The following is a 27,242-nucleotide window of genomic DNA, read 5'->3' as shown; positions in this document are numbered from 1 at the left end:
CCGGGCTTAATGTCACCTTACAATACCAGCCTGAGAATATCAGCCCTCAGCTGTCAGCTTTAGTCAGGTTGGTTGTCAAAAATAGGGGGGACCCCACGCCGTTTTTTAAAAATTACTTATTTACATAATTAAAAGTGTGGGGATCCCACTATTCTTGAGAACCAACCTTGATGAAGCTGACAGCTGAGGGTCGCAGCCCCCAGCTGTAAGTTTCGTGTGGTTGGTTCATAAAATCAGGGGGACCCCATGTCAGGTTTTCATTCATTATTCTCTCCTGCTGGCAGAGCAGGAGAGAAGAATCACAGCCGCGGTCAGCACCAGCCGCCGAGAACAGCGCTTACAGTAGCTGCTTCTTCCTGGTGGCCGTCCGTGAGCACGGAGGGCAGTGTGAACTGTTCTCCGTGTGCAGCACGTGTTGCGGGCCATGTGTCCGTGTTTTTTCTTCTATGACTATTTTCTGGACTAGTTCCAGGTTCAGCCAGCACCTTACCTACTAGGCAGAGTATGCGTCATTTCTTATAATTTATTTCCGTATTTAAACGGACATGTCTCCGTGTTTTGCACACGGTGCGTGAAAACATGCTGACATCTGCATAGACCCATTCATTTGAATGAGTCTACGTGTGTCAGTGTCTCCGGTACGTGAGAAAACTGTCACTACCTGTACCGGAGACACTGACGTGTGAAACAGGCCTGAGTGGTTTGTGGGCTACAATCTGTCTATGCAAAGGCAGCATTAGGCTATGTGTCGACGTTGCAGAAATGCTGCGGAAGTGTCCGCAGCATTTCCGCAACTCCCCGCCGCGGGTAAAACACATGCATTCTCCTGCAAAACACAAGCGTTTTTAGCTTGCAGAATGCTTGCGCTTTTCCAAGTGATTTGAAGCATCACTTGGAAAAGTGATTGACAGGTTGGTCACACTTGTCAAGTATAGTGCTTGACAAGTGTGACCAACTTTTTACTATTGATGCAGAATCAGTAGTAAAAGAATGTTAAAAATAATTAAAAAAAATAAAAAAAATCGACAATGACCTCTGATGACGTAGCATCACGCGACTGCGACGTCATCAGAGGTCATTCGTGCAATGCATCCCTGGGAACAGAACTTGCTGACAGCGTGGCTGAGTGCCGGGAGGACTCCGGGGGCCGACAGAAAGTGACTATATCCCGATTTTTTATTTTAATTCTATTTTGTACAGGATTATGGTACCCAGGGCATGGAGGAGAGTCTCCTGCAGACCCTGGGTACCATCCGCACATGAAGTGCTCACTTGACGCATGGTGGGCATAGCCACATATGTAAAGTGAGAAAAATCCACAGCATGGGCACAGCAATTGCGGATTGCACTGAAAATCAATGTGATGTGTTTTGTTAGCGTGTTTTAAGTGTATCCGAAGTGGCAAAAACGCGGTGGAAACGCTTAAAAACGCAACGGTGGGGGCACGCAGCCTTAGGCTTTCTTCACACGTTGCGTTTTATGCTGCGGCTTTCAGGTACAATTGTCTCTTGTTGTTCCTGAGTTTTCTGCACCAAGACCTGATACCTGCGTTTTTGCACTTACTGATTGCTTTCTTTGGGTGGAAAACCACTGAAACAAGTGACATGCTGCAGTTTTCCAATTCAGTCAGCCAAAAAAAAAAAACAATGTGTGTGCATGAGAATTCTGAAATCACATAGTGCTTGCTGGTCCTGTGAAATTCAGCTTTAAATTTGCATTAAAAAAACCCTGCAGCAAAAACACAACATGTGAACATAGACTTATGGGCTGGAGCTAATCAGGTCTACATTGTGACAGGTGCTTTGTATGTACCTGAGGAGGGGTCGGCCCTCACCTGTTGGCCCTCCTCCCATTATTGGATAAAGCATTGTGTAGCCCAAGAGATTTAAGCCCAAAGCCAGCTGACGGGGAGCACCCAAAATAAAGCCACCTTATAAAGCCTTGGTATGAGGAGATCTACCGGCTTTACAAATACCAATAGTACGACGCATTGAAAATATCACCTCGCCGCCCCCTAGTGGCTATTTTACGTCTCCCATCTGGTGTTTCCTGAATAAGGCAACCTGTTGCCATCATGTGGTCATTATTGGAACTGCAAGGGGAAACCGGGTTGGGAGCGCTCAACCTGTCAGCTGGAACGCAGAGTGCATTCTTCAACGGAAGTACGGGCATGAAGGGTCAAAAACCTGGAACGCAAAACCGGAAGTTGTATGGAATACAAAGAAGGCTTCTTCCGGCCTGTGGAGAGGCGTGTTTGAGGGGCGCCCAGTCTCTGCTTTCGCTGCCTGTAGATCTCTGTTGTGCAGGTGAGGGCTGAACCCTGTGTGTCTGATTGTATCAACAAGGTAGTCCGGAGCCGCAAGGCATGCTGGGATATGTAGTCCGCCTGCGGCCTGAGCTGTTGCGAGTGACCGTCTACAGGACGTAGGGTTGGATTTAAAGAGATCCTGTCAGCGTATCAGCAATTGGAATTGGGTCCTTAAAAAGCTGCTTCCCCCCTGAAGGCCAAGGACATGTGACTAGCCCTTGCAGAGTGTTAGTGGGAGCCCTCTTGTTCTTTGTGACACTGCAACAGAAGAGTACTGCCTGTTTAAGAATTCTCTTTAACCCTTTATGACAGCCTAGTTTGCTACATAAAGGGGGTTTCTGCTACCGGATAACCCCTTCTTAAAGGGATTGTCTGGACCTGTCCTTAAAAGCAGATGGATGGGGGGGGGGGGGGCAACAACCAGCACCGAGAGCAGCACCCCACCAATCTGTGCCAAAGAACAGGCACCGTGCTGCACTACCTGGTAGTGGTGGCTATACCTCCATCCAGATTACACAGCTGATGCGTGGGGTGACCGGTGTAGGACCCCCACCGATCTGCTAGCACTGACCTATCCTCTAGATAGGTCCTCACATACCTGTGCCTGGACAACCCCTTTAACTTCTACAGTGAAAGAAAAATAAAACCCCTCCCAGACCGGCGCAGGAGATTTTATCATGTGCCTGCCGCTGCTAGCTGGCTGGTACTGGTGTAAAATAGAATCCAAGAGTGACGAAAATTGTAAAATGTTTTAAGGTGTTTGGAATTCTGGCAAAAACACCTTGATGAACTGGGTCACTTATATATTTTCACTGTTGCACCATGACACTTTTAAGCTACTTTCACACTTCCGTTAGGAGGCGCAGCGGGCGCTCGCCGTGAAGCTCTGCCCCGCCCCCTCCAGTCAGCTCCTCCTATGGGCGCATGATGCTGCATGCGACCTGCGTACCCTATCATTAGCATTGGGTGTGCAGGTATGTGTTTGCCAGTGCGCCGAGCGTACCAAAATGCAACACTGTGCATTTGGCACACGTCAGCGCACCATCAAAAGGGCGCATGCGCCGGCAAAAGCATACCTGCGCACGGCCTGCGTACCCAATGCTAACGATAGGGTACACAGGTCGCGTGCAGCATCATGCGCCCATAGGAGAAGCTGACCGGAGGAGGTGTGCCAGGGGGTGGAACTGCATGGCGGCCGTGCGCTGCGCCTCCTAACGCAAGTGTTAAAGTAGCCTTACTTTCCCATAGATCGGGCTATGTGAGGGCCGCTGTTTGTAGGATGTCAGGTTATGTGGATGCTGTGGCCTACATTGTCTGAGCATACGTCCGAGCTTCATGCCTTTGGAGGAACATCAGATAAATGGAAGTAGTGAGAGCGCAGCAGCCATTAGTGGCTGCTGATTGGCTACAGGGCTCACGTTGCTTAACAGTGTCACGTCACACCTGGCGCTAACATCGCTAGGATCAGTACGGGAGGCGAGTATACAGGGTTTTTATTTTATACGGGGGACTACTTTATTTAAAAAGTGATTGTCCAGGTTTTCGGCAACCTCCTTATTAGCTTATTGTTTTATAGTGTGCCTAATTTTAGGGCTTTGCAGTTTAGTGTTTTTTTGTTTCATCAGTGAAAAAAAAAAACACCGATAGTAAAACCTGACGCTTGGACCAATGATGACCACTCAGATCCAAAACACTGAAGGACAACGGTCTGTTTTTACATATGAGAAGTCATGGATGTCTCATTTATGTCAAAAGCCAAGATTCTCGCCTATGTTAAAGCCATTGTGAATATCTGATGCATCAGTTTCTGTCTACTGAAATGCTACACTGCCAAGATCCATGAGATAGGTTGATAGCAGGGAAAGGCTTGTCCTTTTGGTGAGGGGTGGTGTGTGACAGGTGCCAACAGCTTCCTTGGAGCGCATAAGGTCCTTCAATGCACCAACTGGCCATAGCTCTCCTGACCTGAATGTCAGTCTTAGGCCGGGATCACACATGAGAGAGACTCGGCCGAGTCTCGCATCTTGATATCCGCCACCGCTGCCGGCACTCGAGAGCGGAGCGTGCTGCTGCATAGAAATACGTGGAGTCGCATGCTCTGCTCCCAAGTGCTGATGACAGTGCTGGGTATTAACATGTGAGACTCGTCCGAGTTTCTCGCGTGTGTGATCACGGCCTCATAGACATATGTAAAGTAGTGACGCTGGGATCGGGAGCACCACAGCCGGTCTGTGCTTGGACCGATCTTGCACAGACGTCTGAAGCAACCCTTCGTTGAGTCATAGATCATGTTGACTATCGTGTACAACCCAATCACAGAGAACTGCACAGTGCTGCCATTGTGCTTCAGTGCAGGCGTTCATGTACAAGGACGCTATCATCAGCTTGGTTCCTTGTAATAGGAGGTCACAAGAGGATAGAAATCAACACTATGCTGTCCACATTTCATGTTCTGGATTCCAGTGAGCTGGTCTGGATGTCTGAGCTGTCCATCACCTCTGCACATAGGAAGGCTCCTGACTTTGTAGCACATTGTTGTTTATAGCCCATGTGGCTCTAAAGATCAGTTTTTGTAGCGTTAAATCAAATAGCCAAAAATGTTATAATGAGATTGGTATTTAATCATTTACAAAATTTGGGTTGAAGAAATGGCAAGGCCATGAGAAGAAGGAAGCACTTCAGGCTGTCGTATGCCATCTACTGGAGCGATTAGGAGATCTAATCTGTCCAATGTGAGCTGAACTGGTGCGGACCATGGGTAGCATGTGTACACCATATACAGCCAGTGAATAGACATGTGGCAGCTACGTTTCTTTCATAACTAAACCACAAGGCTAATATAACATGCTTACAAATAAGATCTTAGGGTGGTAAGTCTTTTTTGCCAGTAATCAGGCTACAGGATGAAGATGTTAACCCCATTGTTGGTGCATAGTGTGATAACGAAGTTGCCTCTATGGAAAGTTTTCAAGTTGTTGAGACTGGAAAGAATAAAGTACATTATATAGCAATACAATGGGGTTGTTGTATGAATGCAATAGTCAGCGTGAGATCAATGTAGATCCAGATGAACGTCAGCATGAGATCAATGTAGATCCAGATGAACAAGATAAAAGCCACCAGATCCTTTAATTAACCACTTCACTCCGCAGCCAATTTTTACGCTTTCTGCTTTCATTTTTTTTTTCTCCCTTTCTTTTTTGAGCCATAACTTTTTATTTTTCCTTCATCAAAGCTGTATGAGGGTTTGCGTTTTGTAGTATTGGAATAACTCCAGTCATTTTCTCATTTAATGTACTGGAAACCAGAAATAAAATTCCAAGCGCAAAGAAATGGTGATTTCAACTTTTGTTTTTTAAATATTTTCAACAACTTTTTTTTTTTTTTTTTGGCTTTTCACTTTGTTTGCAGTCCCTTCTTTTGACCACTAGTTCTGTATATACTATAATACATCACCTTTTTTCAGTCATCACATCTTCACAAAAAATGCAATGAAAAGTGATCAAATGATCATATGTACCCTAAGATGGTATCAATAAAAAGTAAAAAAAAAACAACAAATGCTGTTCCATCAACTGAGAAATAGTTACTTTCTTGAAAAGTAGCAGCACAGCAGAAATGTTGAATTACTTTTTTTCACTACTAAAATAAAAAAAAAACTACAAGTTTGATATCACCAGAATTGTACTAACCTGGAGAATCATGTTGTCAGGACATTTTAACCAGACATATGTAAAAACAGTAACCCCCTAACATCCGCCTAAAAAAAAATGTGGGGGAAATGTGGGGAGGAAACCTGATTTCACCGCACTTGGAATTTTTTTTTCTCCCTCTTTCCAGCACATTGTATGCTAAAGTTAATGATGTTATTCAAAAGTACAACTCATCCTACAAAACAACAAGCCCTCACATGGCCATATTGACAAAGTATTAAGAAACGTATGGCTCGAGGAAAAAAACAAAGCACAAAAATGAGACTTGGTTTCGGCAGAATGGGGATAAATAAAGGCTAAGTGGCTTGTATCCTGTTTGGCTCGCTCTGTTCGGATTTTCTCCCTAGAATCCATCTAACTGATGAGCTGGGAAAACTCTTACATTGTCTCTCTATTAATGAGTGCTTGCCCTTATGTAGGATGCCATCGTGTATCGTTAAAGGATGTTCCTTCTGCTGGAAGAAGAAGGATCCCGACATCACGATCCATGCCTTCCCAAGACGCAAGGAGATGATCAAGGCATGGCTAATGCAGACAGGCCAAGACTTTGGAGACATTGATGCTTTTACTGATAAAGTATTTGAAGGGAAAAAGACGGATGCATTTCGCATATGCTCCCAGCATTTTACTCCAGAATCCTATAATAACGAAGGAATGAGGAAGAGCCTCAAGAAGGACGCTCTCCCAACAATTTTTAACTGCACTGTACAGGCAAACACTACTGTGAAGAAGTTACAGAAAAAAAAAGGTATTTGCTGCTTGTCACTTGGCCAGCGACTGAGTGACTGGATTGGGGTGCAGTTGGGTGGATAGAATGGAGAATATTTTTCTGGTCTGGCTTGAGGCTTTTGTTCATGGTTTCTCAGACTCTTAAATGATGTGCAGCTTACATCAGAGGTGAACATAGGTTGTCCTGCACCTGGGCAAATATTCAGTTTGATGCCCCTCTCTTATGCACAGCCCAAGGGTAAGGCCAGGTGGTCCTGATGCAGCTGCAACATGTGTTTAAATTGACTGTTGTGCTGCTTTCGCACGTGGTGGCTTTGTTGCAATTTTTCTGCATGGTAGGACAGCAATATTTTTGCAATAGTAATAACAATGAATATAGCCTTATACAGAAGCTTGTTTTTTGCAGAAAAATGACAGCAAAATCTCACAGCCATTACAATCCGTTTTGTTAGTAAGGGTGGTTTCACATTAGCGTTTCAGGGCGCAGCGACGGCCTGCGCACGGCTGCCGCGCCTCCTCCGTTAGCTCCGCCTACAGGCACATGACGCTGCATGCGTCCCCTATCTTTATCACTGGGGACACAGGCCGTGCGCAGTATGCGTTTGGCGGCACATGCGTCCTTTTGACAGTGCGCCGAGCGCAACCAAATTGAAAAAGGTTGCGTTTGGCGCTGGTTGGCGCACCGTTAAAAGGACGCATGTGCCGCCAAGCGCATACTGCGCACGGCCTGCGGAGCTACCGGAGGAGGTGCGGCAGGGGGCGGGGCTTAGCGGCGGCCGTGCGCAGGCCGTCGCTGCGCCCTGAAACGCTAATGTGAAACCACCCTTACATAGTTGTTCTCCTGTGTTAGTAGATTGTTAGCCCATTCAGTAGTCAGCTGGGTTACTGCACCACGATAGGCTTGACACCACCTCTCCCTCTCACCCTTCATTCATGTAGTGTGCCAATTACCTATCCAAAAAGGCCACCCTTGCCTGACACATAGTGGGTGGCTGCTGCTAGGGCTGCCACTAGGAATTTTGGGGCCCCCCTGAGACTCCGCCCAGGCTCCAGCCCCGCCTCCAGCCTTCGAACTGTCCACAGTCCCACCGCTCTCTCTTGGAAAAACTCCACTTCTCACCAATCACACATTAACAGTTCCCAAATAGAAAACCTAGAGGGGACCACACACGAGGATACACACAGTCTGTAAAACAGCAATAGTAAATTAGAAGAAAAAGCTACAGACTATAAACCAGGATCACCCGAATAAATTTAATGTAAGTTTATTAGATACAAAAAGACAAAACCAAAATTAAAAAAATTTAAGTCACTAAGAATGACAATAATTAAGCCCTATTTAGCACACAATAGAGCTAAATAACTCCCCCAAGACTCAATATTGCATAACAGCTATATATAGTATCAGATGTCAATATAGCCTTAAATGTATCAGATATACATATATGTAATAGGCACTCAGCTTTTTCTTCTAATTTACATTAACAGTTCCCATCACCAGATCACACATATAACCAGCAGCTTTTGTTTCGGCCTAAAGATTTTTTTAAGCCGCCAGCACGACAATGTAAACTCTTTTGGACAGGCCCTACTCTTCTCTAACATATTAAACATTTGTTAAAATATCCAATACAATTTTTGTATATTTTTTTTTTAATTTCATTTTTTACAATGACCAATAATATCAGATACAGGGGACAAGTACCACCGCACCATGCCCACACACCATATTACCACCACATAGTGACCATTAATACCACATACAAAGAACAAATATCACCACACCATGTCCAGACCACGTATTGCCACCACAGTGACTGAATAATATCACATACAAGGAACAAATACCACTGCACCATATCCAGACCACATATTGCCACCACATGGTGACCAAATAACAGCACATAGAAGGAAAAAAAAAACTACTGCCACACCACGGCTGGACAACATATTACCACCACATAGTGACTGAATACTACAATACTGATTAGTAATAAAAAAACACAATACTAATATCACAGTGTCATTATACAGAGGAGATCTGTACTTAGTATGAAGTGTCTGTGTACAGGTAATACAATGATCACCAGTGACATTATGCACAGGAGCTCTGTATAGTGTAAAGGTAATACAGTGAATACTGGTGACAATGTACACATGACCTCTATATATCGTGTATAGTGTCAGTGTACAGGTAACACACTAACTCACCAGTGATGTTTCTAGGTGAAGTCCTTCATCTTCGCTTTTCATCTTCATCCAGCACATACTGCCGTCACTTCTTCCAGCCAGGGCTCGTCTCTGCAGGAAATAACAGTTATCTAGAGGTGCGCTTGCAGAATATATTACTTATTTTTTCCCAAATTCTACACTACACCAGATGAAGAAAAAAAGGCGACAGTGTCTCTCTGCACAGTATCAGGACCGCCTCCCCCATTTAAAACAGTATCCTCAAAAAATAAAATGAATGCATCACTGCAGTAATAAAATCCCTTAATTACCCCCTATGGTAATATTATCCCCCATCCTGGCCCCCGTGTGTCTCATTCCTGGCTCCAGCCATATGTTCTCCCATCCTGCCCTCATAAGTATCCATTCTGCGACCGTGTAATGTCCCATCCTGCCCCATATGATCTCTTCATCCTGCCACATCTGTCCCATGGTGCTGCCTCATCTGTCTCCATCGTATCCATCCTGCCCCATGATTCTGCACCATCTGTCTCCATCCGGCCCCCATGTGCCTCCCTTTCTGCCCCCCATGCCTTCCATTCTGCCCCGGGCCGGGATGGAGACATATGGTCCATGGCCCTCATGGCAATAGAGTAACTGAACCTGCATCCCTGATGGCGGCCCTGGCTGCTGCAGAAATCAGTTGAGCTCTTTTCCCATACAGTGCTTATGCTTAACTAGATTATGGCCCGATGCTATCGCATCGGGAGGATGCGATATCATCACACCTCTTGCCATGTTAACCCTCAACAGACACACTCCTCTCACCTTTCACCATGTCCTCGCCGGCGACATGTTCTTGCGGTGACGCCATCTTGACTATCGCGGGATTTCGCCGATCCAAAATGGCGTCGCCGCAAGAACATGTCGCCGGCGTGGAGGACGTCTGGATCCAGGATGGCGCCGGCGGAAGATGATGTCGGGGATCGTGGAGCAGCGGCGATGACGGCGTGAGTATGAGAGACGGAGTGAGAGAAGGGGTCGTATGTGGAGTGAAAGAGTGAGTGGACGTGAGTGGAGATGATGAAAGTGGAGTGTGTGTGTGTTGAGGAGGATTGGTGTGTTGAGGGTTAACATGGAAAGAGGTGTGCGGTGACGTCACCGATTACAACTGGACGGAAGTTGTTACAACCGGAAGTTGCTTAGGGCATTTATTATTATAGATGGTTTTTTTCTGTCATGGATAATGATGCAATTGGATGCTGGTGCTCTGTCTTATGATGAAGGGTGAGAATCACACACACAAGAAACTATCAGGAAGTATTGGATGCTTTGGCAGGCCTTTAAAGTAGAGATGACATACTGATAAGGAATTTAGAGTGTGAGCCCCATCGGGGACAGTGATGATAATGTGTGCAAACTGTAAAGTGCTGCGGAATATGTTAGCGCTATATAAAGATGATTATTATTATTATTTATTATTAGATGAGCATATCAAGCAAAACTCAATTTTGTGCAAATTTCCATGGGAAATTCATTTCTCAAAGAAGTTATAATCCGCAGGTAGCCAGTGATCGACATTTTGCTAATTCTGCATAGAAGCTAATTAGAAAATATCCACATTTTGGCGAATGCAGATTTTTTTAGTCAAATTCAAGTAAAATTGATTTTCACCCATCTGTACTTAAGTTTTCGAGAAATCCAGGAGGTTCCCATTTTTTTCAGGACACAGCAAAATCTTGGATATTAGACATTTCAGATTAATCATACGTAAATACACACACATATGCACAATACAGTGGGTATGGAAAGTATTCAGACCCCCTTTAAATTTTCCTCTCTTTAAATGTAGAAATTTTTGCAAATTTATTAAAAAAGAAAAACTGAAATTTCACATGGTCATAAGTATTCAGACCTTTTCCTCAGTATTGAGTAGAAGCACTCTTTTGAGCTAGTACAGCCATTAGTCGTCTTGGGAATGATGCAACAAGTTTTTCACACCTGGATTTGGGAATCCTCTGCCATTCTTCCTTGCAGATCCTCTCCAGTTCCCTCAGGTTGGATGGTGAACATTGGTGGACAGTCATTTTCAGGTCTCTCAAGAGATGCTCAATTGGGTGTAGGTCAGGGCTCTGGCTGGGCCAGTCAAGAATGGTCACAGAGTTGTTCTGAAGCCACTCCTTTGTTATTTTAGCTGTGCTGTGTGCTTAGGGTCACTGTCTTGTTGGAAGGTGAAGCTTTGGCCAAGTCTGAGGTCCAGAGCACTCTGGAAGAGGTTTTCATCCAGGATATCTCAGTACTTGGCTGCATTCATGTTTCCTTCAATTGCAACAAGCCGTCTTTTCCCTGCACCTGAAAAACACCCCCATAGCATGATGCTGCCATCATGGTTCACTGTTGGGATTGTATTGGGCAGGTGATGAGCAGTGTCTGGTTTTCTCCACACATACCGCTTAGAATTATCACTAAAAAGTTCTGTCTTCCTATCATCAGACCAAAGAATCTTATTTCTCATAGCCTGGGAGTCCATGTGTTTTTTAACAAACTCTGCGGGCTTTCATATGTCTGAAAAAGATATTCAAAAATATGGACTATTTTTAAAAACGCCACCAGAAAATATTCTATACAATAAAATATTAATTTCTGACAAAAATGATGTGAATAAGAATTTTTATTTAATTTTTGAGCATTAAAAAACATAAAAACCATACATGACATAAATGTGTGCAGGGGTACACAAAGAAACCAAGCAGCTGAGAGAAAGATCCAAATATTTTTTTAAAAATTTCAAAGTGAAAAATATATCACAAAAAGGTGCATAAAAAATTCATCAAAATGTGAAATGCATTCATCAATATATAAGAAAGCAGTGCTTTGTAATACACAGTGTTACATACAGTATATAAATTTTTTTTTTTTTTTTTTTTAAATTCCATATTGGTGCATTTGATATAATACATAAAGTGCTAAGTGCAAAACAGAGATCTTCTAGTCCCCCTAATTCATATGAAGGCAGCTTACAACAATTCAGTTAATCACTGTGAATATGTGCACATACTTGCATACAAGTGCTGAGTGCTAAACAAGATTTCCTGCACCTCACCAAAATTTTTTTTTATATATGTAATACTATGTGTATTATAAAGCACTGTTTTTTTTATATATTGATGAATGCATTTCACATGTTGATTAATTTTTTATGCACTTTTTTGTGATATATTTTTCACTTTGAAATTTTTAAAAAAAATATTTGGATCTTTCTCTCAGCTGCTTGGTTTCTTTGTTGTACCCCTGCACACATTTATGTCATGTATTTTTTCTATGTTTTTTAATGCTCAAAAATTAAATAAAAATTCTTATTCACAATTTTTGTCAGAAATTAATATTTTATTGTATAGAATATTTTCTGGTGGCGTTTTTAAAAATAGTCGATATTTTTGAATATCTTTTTGAGTATATATGTTTTCTTTTGATATTCATAATTCTGAGGAAATATTTTTGAAGCTATTTTGGTATTTCTTTTTCATATAGGAATCCATCTTTCATATGTCTGACACTGAGGAGAGGCTTCCGTCAGGCTACTCTGCCATAAAGTCCCGACTGGTGGAGGGCTGCAGTAATAGGAGAAAGTTCCACAAAGTCAACCATCTCCCTACTGCATCTGTGGAGCTCAGCCACAGTGATCTTGGGGTTCTTCTTTACCTCTCTCACCAAGGCTCTTCTCCCACGATTGCTCAGTTTGGACAGCCAGGTGTAGGAAGACTTCTGGTGGTCCCAAACTTCTTCCATTTAAGGATTATGAAGGCCACTGTGCTCTTAGGAACCTTGACTACTGCAGAACTACTTTTGTAACCTTGGCCAGATATGTGCCTTCCCACAATTCTGTCTCTGAGCTCCTTGGCCAGTTCCTTTAACCTCATGATTCTCATTTGGTCTGACATGCACTGTGAGCTGTGAGGTCTTATATAGACAGGTGTGTGCCTTTACAAATCAAGTCCTATCAGTTTAATTAAACACAGCTGGTCTCCAATGAAGGAGTAGAACCATCCCAAGGAGGATCACAAGGAAATGGACAGCATGTGACTTAAATATGAGTGTCTGATCGAATGGTCTGAATACTTATGACCATGTGATATTTCAGTTTAACTTCTTTGAATTTATCAAATGGCTGCAATGAAATAGTGAACAATTTAAAGGGGTGTGAATGCTTTCCATACCCACTGTATTGTGCATGTGTGTGTATTTACATATGAATAATCTGAAATGCCAAATATCCAAGATTTTGTGGGGTCCTGATAAAACTGGAAACACACTAAGACCAGAGTTATACTAGAGAGAAATATGTATGAGTTCTATGCGAGAAAAAAATCACAAAGCACTCGGACCAAGGTTAATCTATGGGGCAGCTCACATCATGCATTTTTTTTTTTTCTCGCCCGTATTATACGCGTGGAGGAAATTGCAGCGTGCTGCGATTTGCACCGTATTACGGCCGAGACTCGCCAATGCAATTCTATGGGTGTGAGAAAAAAACGGATAACACACGGACCATGCGTGAGACTTGCAAGAAATATGCACTGGTGTCCTTTAGAAAAGCCGGCAATTCAGTGCGCTAATCTGTAAAATCACACTAACAGGTTAAAATGGAATAGATAGAATACATGTATACACATAGTATAGGTATATATATTTCATAGAGATAGCAGAATAGGTGAAAATTCAATTGTCGGCATCTGTAAAATCATTACCGAACCCGACAGGATATGAGACATGGTTTACATACAGTAAACCATTGCATATCCGTTAGATTTATATATGTTCCTCAATAATAATGTTAGTAGTGTATGTGTGTTAAATTTTTGACCTGTAGGTGTTAAATTAAAGGATTAATTCACGGAAAAAACTTGAGAGGTCTCCCGCGCAATATTCTTCGCCAGAGAGGGCAAGCCAGTGACTGAGGGCAGAAATTAATAGCCTAGAGAGGGACCATTGTTTTTGGGCCCCCCTGGCTAAAAAAAATCTGCCCCTAGCCAAAAGGCGCATCTGTAAGATTTGCCTATTCCGGCAATTACTCTCTCTACCTATTGCCCTGTAGCGGGTGGCATATTGGGTAATAAGGGGTTAATGTCACTGTGCTATTGTAGGGTGACATTAAGCTTGGTTAATAATCGAGAGGCATCAATAAGACACCTCTGCATTATTAATCCACTAGTCTGAAAGGGTTAAAAAAACACACGTTAAGAATAAAGCGTTTTAATGAAATAAACAAATTTTTTACATCTTTATTTCACCACCAATCCAATCGAAGCCATCGTTCTCCTGTAAAAAATCCAAAATAAAAAAACAAAAATATCGCATACCTGTCTGCTGTACAGTCATGCCCCACGCTGCAATCCATCTCAAGGGGTTAAATAGTTTACAACCGGGAGCGGTGCTAATGCGACCGCACGGCTGTAAACCACGGAGGAATGAAGGAATAGCTGCCTGTGCAGCCTCCCCACCTGACCGGAAATAAACTGATTAGCGTGGGAAAGTATCTGAACATTTTCCCACTCTGTCAGTTCACCGCGGGTCAGGCGGGGAGTCTGCGCAGCTTCAGTGACTACCGCTGACGTCACTTAGGCTCTACAAAAAGTGATATTGTGAACGAAAACCAATCCAGCAAAATTTGCCCTCAAAGCCAAATGCAACTGCTTCACTTCTGAGCCATGCCGTACCCCCAATCAGTAGAGTAAGACAAGCCATAGCAGGTGTGGGCAACTATTTTTACGAGGATGCACATGAGAAATCGTAACTGTTGTGGAGGGACGAACCAATAGGCTGAAATTAATTATGCTCAATATTAACCCATTAACGACCGGAGGTATTTTTGTTTTTTGCGTGTTCGTTTTTTGCTTCCCTTCTTCCCAGAGCCATAGCTTTTTTTATTTTTTGGTCAATATGGCCATGTGAGGGCTTGTTTTTTGCAGGACAAGTTGCACTTTTGAACAACACCATTGGTTTTAACATATCGTGTACTGGAAAATGGGAAAAAAATTACAAGTGCAGTGAAATTGCAAAAAAAAAGGGGATTTTTTTTTTTTTTTTTTTACCATGTTCACTAAATACTAAAACTGACGTGCCATTGTGATTCTCCAGGTCATTACGATTTCATAGACACCAAACATGTCTAGGTTCTTTTTTTATTTAAGTGTAACAAAATCCAAACTGTGTTAAAAAAAAAAAATTTCCGAAACCTGTAGCAGCTATATTTTTCGTGATTTTTGTCTGGGTGAGGGCTTTTTTTTTGCACACCGAGCTGACGTTTTTATTGTTATCATTTTGGTGTATATATGATCTTTTGATTGGCAGTTATTGTATTTTATTGCAATGTAGCAACAACCAAAAAAACAAATCTGGCGTTTTTAACCCCTTTCCGACATCGGGCGTACATTTACGCCAATGTCGGACTTCCTCCCTTTGATGGGGGCTCCGGCGGTGAGCCCATATCTTTCCCGGGACTTGTCAGCTGTTTTGAACAGCTGACGTGTGCCCACGATAGCTGCGGGTGGAATCGCGATCCACCCGCGGCGATTAACTAGTTAAATACCGCTATCAAACTCTGAGAGTGGCATTTAACCCAGCGCCGTAAATACGCACACCGGTGACCCGCGTCACATGATCGTGGGGACCTTTATGGTTGTCAGTGCTGGATTGCTGAGAGCGCCACCCAGTGGTCGGCGTGCATAGCAAGTGAACAATTCTACTACATAGAGGCGATCTGACCATCGCCTCTATGTAGCAGAGCCGATCCTGTAGTGGCAGTCCCATGGAGAGTATTGAAGCATGCCAAAACTAAAAAGAAAATGTTTTTAAAAATATAAAATTAATAAAAGTTCAAATCACCCCCTTTCGCCCCATTCAAAATAAAACAATAAAAATAAAAATCAAACATACACATTTGGTATCGCCGCGTTCAGAATCGCCCGATCAATAAAAAAAAAAAAGAATTTACCTGATTGCTAAACGGCATAGCAAGAAAAAACGTCAAGATGCCAGAAATGTTTTTTGGTCGCCGCAACAATGCATGAAAATGCAGTAACGGGTGATCAAAAGAACGTATCTTCACCAAACGTATCATTAAAAACCCCAGTTCAGCACACAAAAGATAAGCCCTCACCCAACCCGAGATCATTAAAAATGAAGACGCTAAGTGTATCGGAAAATGGCGCAATTTTTTTGTTTTCTTTTTTAACAAAGTTTGGAATTTGTTTTTCACCACTTAGATAAAAAAAGAACCTAGAAATGTTTGGTGTCTATGAACTTGTAATGACCTGGAGAATCATAATGGCAGGTCAGTTTTAGCATTTAGTGAAACTAGTAAAAAAAAAAAGGCAAACAAAAAACAAGTGTGGAATTTCACTTTTTTTTTTTTGTTAAAAAAATTGCGCCATTTTCCGATACCTGTAGCGTCTCCATTTTTCGTGATCTCGGGTTGGGTGGGGGTTTAATTTTTGCGCACAGAGCTGACATATTTATTGATATCATTTTGGTGTAGATATGATCCTTTGATTGCCAGTTATTGCCTGTTATTGCTTTTTTGACCAAAAAAGCGTAATTCTGGCGTTTTGACTTTTTTTCTCGATACGCCATTTAGCGATCAGGTTAATCCTTTAATCGATAGATCGGGTGATTCTGAAAGCTGCGATACCAAATATGTTCGTGTTTGATTTTTTTTTTTGGTTTATTTTGAATTGGGTGAAGGGGGGGTGATTTTAACTTTTTATATTTTTAAAAATTTTTTTTTACTTTTGGCATGAATTAGTGCATGTTTTTGGTATGCACCAATTCAGACTAGCTCTTTGTTCGGTCAGTTTTCCATTATTATGTACTACTATTTTTTCTGACTGATCACTCCGCCCTTCACCAAGCTGTGATTTTAATTACATCCAATCACATTTGGTTCCGATCTTCCTATAAATGTAGGCTTTACCAATTTATTAGCCAGAGGTAAGTGTTCACACTAGGCAGTTAGGTCAGGGACCCATCCGATTCATGAGATTACCTTGACGTTGGTGGATGGGCTCACAATTTTTGGCCAAATTTTGTGCTAAGCATCTCATGTTTCATTTCCAAAAGCCATTATGCTATTCATACTTCATGTATCACACACTGATTTGCTTTAGTGCAATTGAGTGCAACCTTTACTTTATTTATTATGCTTCAATAGTCTCCATGGGAGACTAGAAATTGCCATAACCTGATCAGCTGTGCTGCACAGAGGTGATGATCAGTTCGCCTCTATGTAATAGAATTACTCACTTGCCATGAGTGGTGCTCACAGCAAGCCGACAGTGACAACCATAGAGGTCTCCCAGGAGACCTCCGGTTGTCATGCCAACACACCGGTGACCCACAATCATGTGACGTGGGTCACCGGTGGGTGGATTTCCTGCGCGATTGCCGGAAGCGCTTGTTAAATGCCACTATCAGCGTTTGACAGTGGCATTTAACAAGTTAATAGCCGCGGGTGGATTGCGATTCCACCCGTGGCTATTCTGGCACGTGTCAGCTGTTTTGAACAGCTGACCTGTCCCGGGAAAGATGTGGGCTCCAGCGGTGAGGGAGGGAATCGCGACATCAACGTAAATGTACGCCCAATGTCGGAAAGGGGTTAATAATTTTTTTTTTTTTTAACTTTTTGCATGCTTCAATAATCTCTATGGGAGACTAGAAGCTGCAGTTGTCTGATCAGATCGCCTGTATGTAGCAGAAATGCTCATTTGCTATGAGCGCCGACCACCGGCGGAGACCTCTGGTTTTCATGCCAACCCATCGGTGACCCGCAATCACGTGATGGGTTCACCGATGGGCGGGATTTCTGGTGTGCTTACTGGAAGTGAGTGTTAAATACCACTGTCAGAGATTGATCGCGATTCCACCCGCAGCTGTTAGAGGCACATGTCAGCTGTTCAAAACAGCTGGCATGTGCCGGGAAAGATGTGGGTTTCACGCCGGAGCCCACATCAAAGGGAGGGATTCTAACGTGGGCGTACTATTACGCCCAACGTCAGAAACGGGTTAACATATTACAATTTTATATTAATAATTTTTTTGACTTAATATTGAGTAGAATTAAGTATGTTGACACCCCCTATATACTGTATGACCCTGCTCACAGCTTCCCTATATGCCATATGAGCACACACAGACCCCTATATATAGTATGAGCCCCTACATTTCCTCTGCATATAGAATATGAGCCCCTACATATAGCCCTATATACAAATCACAGCTGTCATCAACCCCAACTATCATTATCCTGATTGCCACCACATCAGGGCAATCGGAAAGAGCTGGGCAAAATGTCATAATTGGCTCTTCTAGTAGATGAGTAAATTCTGGCATGGCTGTGGGCTGGTATTTTTAGACTGGGAAGGGCCCAATATCCATGGACCTTCCGAACCTGATATCAGCTCGCAACTGTCTGCTTTACCTTTGTTGGTCATGAGAAACAGGGGGGACCCCACGTCATTTTTTTCATTAATTAGCTAAATACAAGTACAGTAAACTACACACAGTGCACTAATTATATGTCTCACAGATATCTATCTATATTTTGCACATATAAACATGTCATTTCTATTCCGGTAGGTGTCACATGGATGGTGCACATGGATGTCACACTTTGTCATCCGTGTTCACTTGTGCGGGACGTATTGACAGCTGCTGGAAAAAATGGACATGTCCACGTGTGGGTCTCTTGAACACAAGGACATGTACACAGTCCCATGAAAACGGTCACCACACTTATTGGAAAACCTGACTTGTGAAGGGGGGCCTATAAGATTAAAATGACAGGTAACTGCTCTATACACAGCTGATGGCACAATATCCATCAATCATAATGGGTGACGTCACAGCTAACCTGTCTCCCCCCCCCCCCCCCCCACCTTCACAATGTCCATTGCATATGCTTTTTTCATACTTAAATGATAGGGTCAGGGTCCATGATGGATATTCATGTGTTCCCAGAAACAATAGGAAAATGGTCTAAAAAATCATTTACTTACTTACATTTAACACAAAAACCTGATTGAAACAATAGGTCATTTTCTGATAATAGCTCCTCTCTAGTCTCTTAACGACATATGACACAATGATATGTCATATGCTATTCTAAGTGCCCTCTGACGTCTGTGATCACGGAGTGCCAATGGGACGCTGTGACAGCCAGGGGTCTGCTGAAAATTGCCCTGGCTCACAGAGGCACAAAATGTAAAAAAAAAAACAAAAAAAACTCCTGACAGTGAAAGGGTTACCATAGCGAAAGTGTGAACTAACAACACCATTCATTTTGTAGAACGTCCTCCTCGCCCCAAGAGTGCTAAGAAAATCCGAAGTCGAATGACCCAGAGGATATTAAATATCACCCTGGAAATCATTTACCTGTTGACTGGAGAGGTGAGGAAAACTGGGAATGACGTCACGTTGTACTTTTATTGCTAAGAATAATAAATCAGAGGGTCTTGCTTTCTCTGTATTTGGTTGGGCACTTTTGAAATCCACTAGGCACGTCACCCACTATTGTATAAAATTAACTCTTCTGATTTTAAGGTTTATCGATATTTTCTGAATACATTTACAATGTAAGGTGTGAAAGATGTTGGTCTTAGTTGGTGATAATGTTTTCAATTTTCCTCCCAAGGATTACACTGTGGTGAAGTCTCGTAAACGTGCTAAAATGAGGGAATTGGGAGAATTAGATAGGCCCCAAACCCCAACAGCAATGACACCACCTCCTCCCTGCCACAGCAATGATGAAAACAACGATCGACAGATTCTAGAACTCGCCTACAAGATCATCCAGCTGCTGAATGGAGAGGTGAACACAACCGGAAATACTGGAGCATTATACCTCAGCACCTTTGGCAATGTCTGAACTATGGCTGGTTCATAGTCTTGGGTTCTGGTAATATTGTACCTTCCTTGTTTTTATAGGAGGGAGACTATTTAGAAGGACACCATGACTTTTATGCGGACATGTTGAATAATGAGCAGTCATTTAGTTCACATGGTAAGGATTATTGCATATGACCTCTGACCTGTGAGAAGCCTTGACTTTTATATTATTAGTATCGTTGGGTGGATCAATATGTGGGTCTCTGGTCCAGGTCAATACTCTGTGACCACTGGACGAGCGCTCTGCAAATCTCTTGCCTTCCCGAATCCCCAATGTGACTTTTTGATTAGCCCGGGCTGGTGTGACATCCTCTGGCCATCACGCCGCAATGAATGATGCCACACCACCCTGGCTAATCAAAAGCCGAGATGGGAATTTCGCAAGGTAAGATGTTCTTGAGCCTGCTGTTCAGGAGCCAGAGATTACTCACCTCTCTGATGGACCACATTCCCGTGAAAAAGTCCACCCATATCTACAGGCCTTTTTATTCATATTTATAGAGCTTTGTAGTATATCTCACTTGTTCCATGTAATATTTGTCATAAAGTGGCCACAGACTAACTGAAAGTTGACATTTGCTTTAATTTTACGAATCATTGCACCACATTTAAAAATAAGTTACTGTTCGACTTTCCAAGAGGACATACTCCTGACTTTGTTTTTTTGTGTCCTGTCTTAGTATGTCCTCCTTTATACCATGATTAACACCCAGACTGATTTTACATTTCTTATCCTACAGTCAGATTTTCCATATTATAGTTCATTCCCCATCCTTTGACATTGTTTTCCCAAGGAAATGTATTTTTAGAAAGTATAAATCTACACAATTTCCCTGATGTAGCTGATATTGTATTGTATTTCTTAAGCCCTCCGTGCACAGTAAGCTAGTCATGGAAACCTGCCAATATCGGTCCGGGTGTATGCAGGAGAGACAGCTGTTAGCTTAATGCGCATGTGACTGCTATTGCGCATGAATGGCCAACTTTATAACTGTGCTACAGCGCTTTACTTTATCCTTTTGTTAATTGGAGGATAGTGGCCCAAAGCAGTGATGTATTTCATGTACACACCATTGTATGTAAATGTATTCTAAAAGGAGAGGAAAATAAATCACAATAGCAATATTGGTTTCCACATTTCCAGTGAAGGTTAAGGGTATGTGCACACGCTGCGGATTCTGCTGCAGATCCGCAGTGGTTTTGGCCCTGCGGATCCGCAGCAGAATTAGCTGCATTGTACAGTACCATTATATGTCAAGTCATACTTACCCGTCCTGGCACGGTCTCTGCAGCATATGCGCATATTCATGAGTTTAATGAGCGGTACCACGTGACCACTTGAAGGCAGGAAGGGAGATCGTGGAGAAGCTGGGGGCTGCAGAGACCGTGCCAGGACGGGTAAGTATAGCGATACTCGCCTGTCCGGGGTCCATCGATGCTTGCTGCTGTCTGGCACGTCATCTGTCAGTGACGATCAGACAGCAGAGGGCACGGTGACGTGGTTAGTGCGCGCCGCTCCCCCTGCAGTCTGAACGTCACTGACAGATGACGTGCCAGACAGCAGCAAGCAGCGATGGACCAGGGGACAGGTGAATATCTCAGGTGCCAGCAGTTACACTGGCACCTGGCCCCAGCGAAGGAAAGGTGAGTGTCATTTTTTTTATTTTTAAATGCAGCAGCAGCAGCACATGGGGGCATAATCTATGGAGCATCTTATGGGGGCAGCATATGGGGGCATAATCTATGGAGCATCTTATGGGGGCAGCATATGGGGCCTATTCTATGGAGCATCTTATGGGGCCTATTCTATGGAACATTTTACGGGGCAGCATATGGGGCCATAACCTTTATGGAGCAGCATATGGGGCATATTATTCTATGCAGCATCTTATGGGGCCATCATGAACTGTATGGCGCATTATGTGGGGCTCCTGATTCAATATGGATATTCAAAAACATTTAACCTACTGATGTCTCAATTAATTTTACTTTTATTGGTATCTATTTTTTATTTTTTAAATTTACCAGTAGCTGCTGCATTTTCCACCCTAGGATTATACTCGAGTCAATAAGTTTTCCCAGTTTTTTGTGGCAAAATTAGGTGGGTCGGCTTATACTCGAGTATATACGATAGTTTCTTTGTTCTGTGAGAGAGCTAGTTAACAAACATACACAAGAGTGACACTGTTTCTATAAGCAGACAAATCACCTCTTTTCTCTGATCTTAACTACTAAATAACAGTTGCAGTAACCTCTGAAAAACTTGATTCAAGCATTTCATGTTTAAAATTGCGATATTTTCCTTTCTGCAGATATAAATGAGCTTGGCCTTGTTATAGATACGTCTGACACAAAGGAAGAATCCATGCTATATGAAGAAGGAACTCTCATGGACACCTCAATTTATACTTCTGATGGCCATCATTCATATATATCAACACGTCATACGGATGAATTGATCTCTCAAGAAGAAGAGGAGGAAGAAAAACTTACAGACACTGATGTTACATGTACTCTTGTTAAGGAGGAACCACCATCATGTGATGCGGAAACTCTCACAGACAAATATGTCTGGGAATTTATTGATCATAGGCAACAAGATTCATCTGCTCCTGTTCAGGATGAAGAAGCCTTGCGTGTCAAAAGCAACAAATTGAATAACAGTGCTTTTGCACCTATTTGTCATAGACAAGCAGTAGATGAATCTTGCATTGAGAAGCGACTACCAAAACCATTTAGTCATTTCAAGAATAAATCAATCTCATGTAAAGATGGACATCATAAGGCTCTTTCAAAGGAAAAAGTTCATGACCCAGATGGTGAGGTTGAATACAGACTTGTTCGTATTAAAGATGACTCGAGCTCTGAGGATGACATTACTTCCACTGAAGAGTTTCTCAAGAATGATGTTGACATGCAAAAAGATAATATTGTTACTGTAAATCTCACCCAACAAGATAAACCCATAAATCCTGAGACTCTCTCTCCTAACAATGCAATAAAGATCTATCAATGTGTGGGATGTCAGAAACACTTCACCACCAAGATAGATCTTCAGACACATCAGACAATCCATAAAACATTTCAGATGAGCATTTGTCCTGAATGTGGAAAAACTTTTCTGTGCACTTCAGCTCTTATCACACATCGGCAGAGTCACACCGGAGAAAATCCTTTCTTATGTACGGTTTGTGGCAAATTGTTTGGACAGTTGTCACAGCTTAAAACACATGAGCGCATACATACAAATGAGAAGCCCTTCTCCTGTTTAGTCTGTGGAAAATCCTTTAGGTGCAGGTCCCACTTGATGTCACATGCGAGAATTCACAAGGAAGTCAATATTTCTGTAGTGTGAAAATTTATCTAATGTTTCTTTCCCCCCCCCCCCCCCCCTTTTTAACGTCAAGACTGTAAAGTTAAAACTATGCCATGGACTTCGACAGTGACGAAGCCCACTTAGGGGGACTAGGTACACTGGGTTCGGTAATGGCGGAGGGCTCCTGAACGCATTCGGGATCACAGGCTTTGCAGAGTGGCATACTTTGTCCCCTTGGCAATGAGGTCTGACAGGTGGTACATGAGGTGAAAAACACTGTGTCTTGTTAGCCTTCTTGGATGTCTTAGAGAGTGACATGATGTACCCCCGTATGTCCTTGATCCTGCCGACATGCTCCAATAGGGAGTACCGTGGCTTGTAAGTCTCCAGTGACTACTGCAAAGAAGGGCCAATGAGTGTATCTGCCATAGCTGAGATCTTACCCAGGTCCTGTGGCCCAGTGATAGCGGTCCTCCTGCTGTGCTGTGCCCCTCTGAAGTTGAACGGGATGCCCGCACGTGTTGAGAGCCAGCTGGGTGGATAAAGATGGCTGCCGGCGTGTGACGAGCAGAGAGAAGTCTCGCAATGTGTGACAAGCTCCAAGTCGTGGGCAGAGCTACTGCCATGATGGCACAAAAAGGGCGGAACTTCCAGATTACGTCCGGCAATAGGCCCAAGCCGGGGGCTAAATTTCGGCCAAAACGCAGCTGGAGGGAAAGGCCATGGGGAATGGTGCCGCATGCAGGAGCCTTCCCATATGTTTGTGACTCGGACTCATAACCAGCCCATCTTACTAGCGGTGTGCGTCCTGGCTGAAGCTGCCGCAGGAGGGATGAAACACAGGACCTGGGCTCCGCTCCCAGGTCAGCTGCTCTAGTTTGGACGGTGCAGGGACCCTCCATCCGCCACTCCGTTGTGTCAGGGAGGGGGAGAGGGACGTCTGCCTTCCTTCAATTGCCGCCGTTTATAAGGGGCGATGCAGTGGGGACCGCACGGACGCCGCAAGTGCCTCTGGACATCCAAGGGGTTAACTTCCCGCGGATGGGTCAGAGCGGGATGAGCCTGGATGCAGAGGGGGTACATGGAGGCAACACTCCATGTTCCCATCTGTTGTATACAAACAGTCAATCTGAAGAAGCAGAATTGCAGTGTAGAGAAAGCTGTAGAATGAGAAATCAAGCTGGTGTTATAAAGTATTCTAATTTTCTGAGATAATGACTTTTGGGTTTTCATTGGCTGTAAGCCATAATCATCAACATTAACAGAAATAAATACTTGAAATACATTGCTCTCTTTGTAATGACTAATAGAAGAGTTTTTTACTTTTTGTATTGAAGAACTGAAATAAATTAACTTTTTGATGATACTCTAATTTTGTGGGATGCATCTGTAGCTGTGCTCGTATGGAGCCAAAAACCTGAATAATAAAAGTAACTAGTATGCGTTATCCCAAATTTAATTTTCCTGGAACCTGTGTTTCACTTCCTTCCAAATCCCTCCCATATACAGTTGTGGCCAAAAGTTTTGACACCCCTGCACTTCTGTCAGATAATACTCAATTTCTTCATGAAAATGATTGCAATCACAAATTCTTTGGTATTATTATCTTCTTTTAATTTGTCTTAAATGAAAAAACACAAAAGAGAATGAAGCAAAAAGCAAAACATTGATCATTTCACACAAAACTCCAAAAATGGGCAAGACAAAAGTATTGGCACCCTCAGCCTAATACTTGGTTGCACAACCTTTAGCCAAAATAACTGCGACCAACCGCTTCCGGTAACCATCAATGAGTTTCTTACAATGCTCTGCTGGAATTTTAGACCATTCATCTTTGACAAACTGCTCCAGGTCCCTGATTTCTGAAGGATGCCTTCTCCAAACTGCCAGTTTTAGATCTCTCCACAGGTGTTCTATGGGATTCAGGTCTGGACTCATTGCTGGCCACCTTAGAAGTCTCCAGTGCTTTCTCTCAAACCATTTTCTAGTGCTTTTTGAAGTGTGTTTTGGGTCATTGTCCTGCTGGAAGACCCATGACCTCTGAGGGAGACCCAGCTTTCTCACACTGGGCCCTACATTATGCTGTAAAATTTGTTGGTAGTCTTCAGACTTCATAATGCCATGCACACAGTCAAGCAGTCCAGTGCCAGAGGCAGCAAAGCAACCCCAATACATCAGGGAACCTCCGCCATGTTTGACTGTAGGGACCGTGTTCTTTTCTTTGAATGCCTCTTTTTTTCTCCTGTAAACTCTACGTTGATGCCTTTGCCCAAAAAGCTCTACTTTTGTCTCATCTGACCAGAGAACATTCTTCCAAAACGTTTTAGGCTTTTTCAGGTAAGTTTTGGCAAACTCCAGCCTGGATTTTTATGTCTTGGGGTAAGAAGTGGGGTCTTCCTGCATCTCCTACCATACAGTCCCTTTTCATTCAGACGCTGACGGATAGTACGGGTTGACACTGTTGTACCCTCGGACTGCAGGGCAGCTTGAACTTGTTTGGATGTTAGTCGAGGTTCTTTATCCAGCATCCGCACAATATTGCGTTGAAATCTCTTGTCAATTTTTCTTTTCCGTCCACATCTAGGGAGGATAGCCACAGTGCCATGGGCTTTAAACTTCTTGATGACACTGCGCACGGTAGACACAGGAACATTCAGGTCTTTGGAGATGGACTTGTAGCCTTGAGATTGCTCATGCTTCCTCACAATTTGGTTTCTCAAATCCTCAGACAGTTCTTTGGTCTTCTTTCTTTTCTCCATGCTCAATGTGGTACACACAAGGACACAGGACAGAGGTTGAGTCAACTTTAATCCATGTCAACTGGCTGCAAGTGTGATTTAGTTATTGCCAACACCTGTTAGGTGCCACAGGTAAGTTACAGGTGCTGTTAATTACACAAATTAGAGAAGCATCACATGATTTTTCGAACAGTGCCAATACTTTTGTCCACCCTCTTTTTTTATGTTTGGTGTGGAATTATATCAAATTTGGCTTTAGGACAATTATTTTTGTGTTTTTTCATTTAAGACAAATTAAATGAAGATAATAATACCAAAGAATTTGTGTTTGCAATCATTTTCAGGAAGAAACTGAGTATTATCTGACAATTGCAGGGGTGTCAATACTTTTGGCCACAACTGTATGACAATAGATCACATTATTAGCAGAGTTAGTGTTTAACACGACACTATAGACCTTATAACTCTTATCCTTCTATGCTTGGTTTTGGTGTTTGCGTAACCATTTTTTTTTTTTCACTTTCTTATTGTCACATTCAAAGACCCATAACTTTATTTTACTTCAGCCGTATCAGGGCTTTTTTTTTGTGGTTTGAGTTGTATTTATCAGTAGCGGCATATAGGGGTACATATAACTTATGAAGAAAATGTAATTAACTCTTTTTGAAGTATAACTGTATTTTACTTTTTGACGTTCCACTGTATTTTACCTGATTAACAGTGCTGCACAAATAAGGTGTTAACCTTATTCTGTGGGTCAGTACGATTGTGACAATGTTACATTTATACAGCTATATAGTTGTGTGTGTGTGTATATACATAAATGTATTTAGATATAGCCATTTGTTTTATTTTTGTACAATAAATACTCTTTGAAAAAAGTAGCTTTTTCTGAGACGTCATTTTTTCAACAGGTCTGTGTTTTTACTTATTTTTTGACTGTAGTTTTCATTGGAACAATTTAGTGGTACTTGCAACTTTTTGATCACAATTACAATTTTTGACAGGCAAAATGAAAAAAAAATAGCAATTCTAATTTTTTTTTCTCTAGGAGTGTTAAACTCCAAAATACAAATTAAACTAAGCACATACATGGGGGACTTGGCTCCTGTAAAAATCAGACCTTTCCGGTATATGTCTGTTCCTCTATTGAGCAAAAAGCACTTATTCCCACATGCTAATTGGGGTGCTCGGTGTATCTTTGGCTGAGTGACATCAATTATTGGATTCCCCTGCCTCCCATTGGGTGACTCGGGAGAAAGCTGGTTCCTGTGCTTAGTCAATAGTGGAGTTCCTAGATTGGTGCTTTGTCTGCTGCAGCCAATCCA

At 42.7% G+C, this 27,242-nt stretch overlaps 1 protein-coding gene across 2 annotated transcripts; it reads left to right on the top strand.

Moving 5' to 3' along the window:
- The first annotated feature begins 1,928 nt into the window (after window positions 1–1,928).
- LOC141074271 (uncharacterized) lies at window positions 1,929–26,798 on the top strand. Of its 2 annotated transcripts, XM_073561892.1 has the most exons (6): window positions 1,965–2,306; window positions 6,441–6,769; window positions 19,262–19,362; window positions 19,607–19,783; window positions 19,900–19,975; window positions 22,173–26,798. In XM_073561892.1, exons 2-6 carry the CDS (start codon window positions 6,442–6,444, stop codon window positions 23,213–23,215), a joined length of 1,725 nt encoding a protein of 574 aa, XP_073417993.1. In that variant the 5' UTR covers window positions 1,965–2,306; window position 6,441; the 3' UTR covers window positions 23,216–26,798. The 2 variants fall into 2 exon arrangements, with proteins under 2 accessions (XP_073417994.1, XP_073417993.1); XM_073561893.1 differs by lacking the exon at window positions 6,441–6,769 and having other exon boundaries at window positions 1,929–2,306.
- Window positions 26,799–27,242: the final 444 nt, after the last annotated feature.

This window comes from Dendrobates tinctorius, unplaced genomic scaffold (genome assembly GCF_039654945.1).
Source record: "Dendrobates tinctorius isolate UK_male_01 unplaced genomic scaffold, ASM3965494v1 ptg000331l, whole genome shotgun sequence".
In the NCBI taxonomy this organism is placed as follows: domain Eukaryota; kingdom Metazoa; phylum Chordata; class Amphibia; order Anura; family Dendrobatidae; genus Dendrobates; species Dendrobates tinctorius.
Note: the sequence above shows the minus strand (reverse complement) of the source record. Positions and strands in the feature narration are given on the sequence as shown.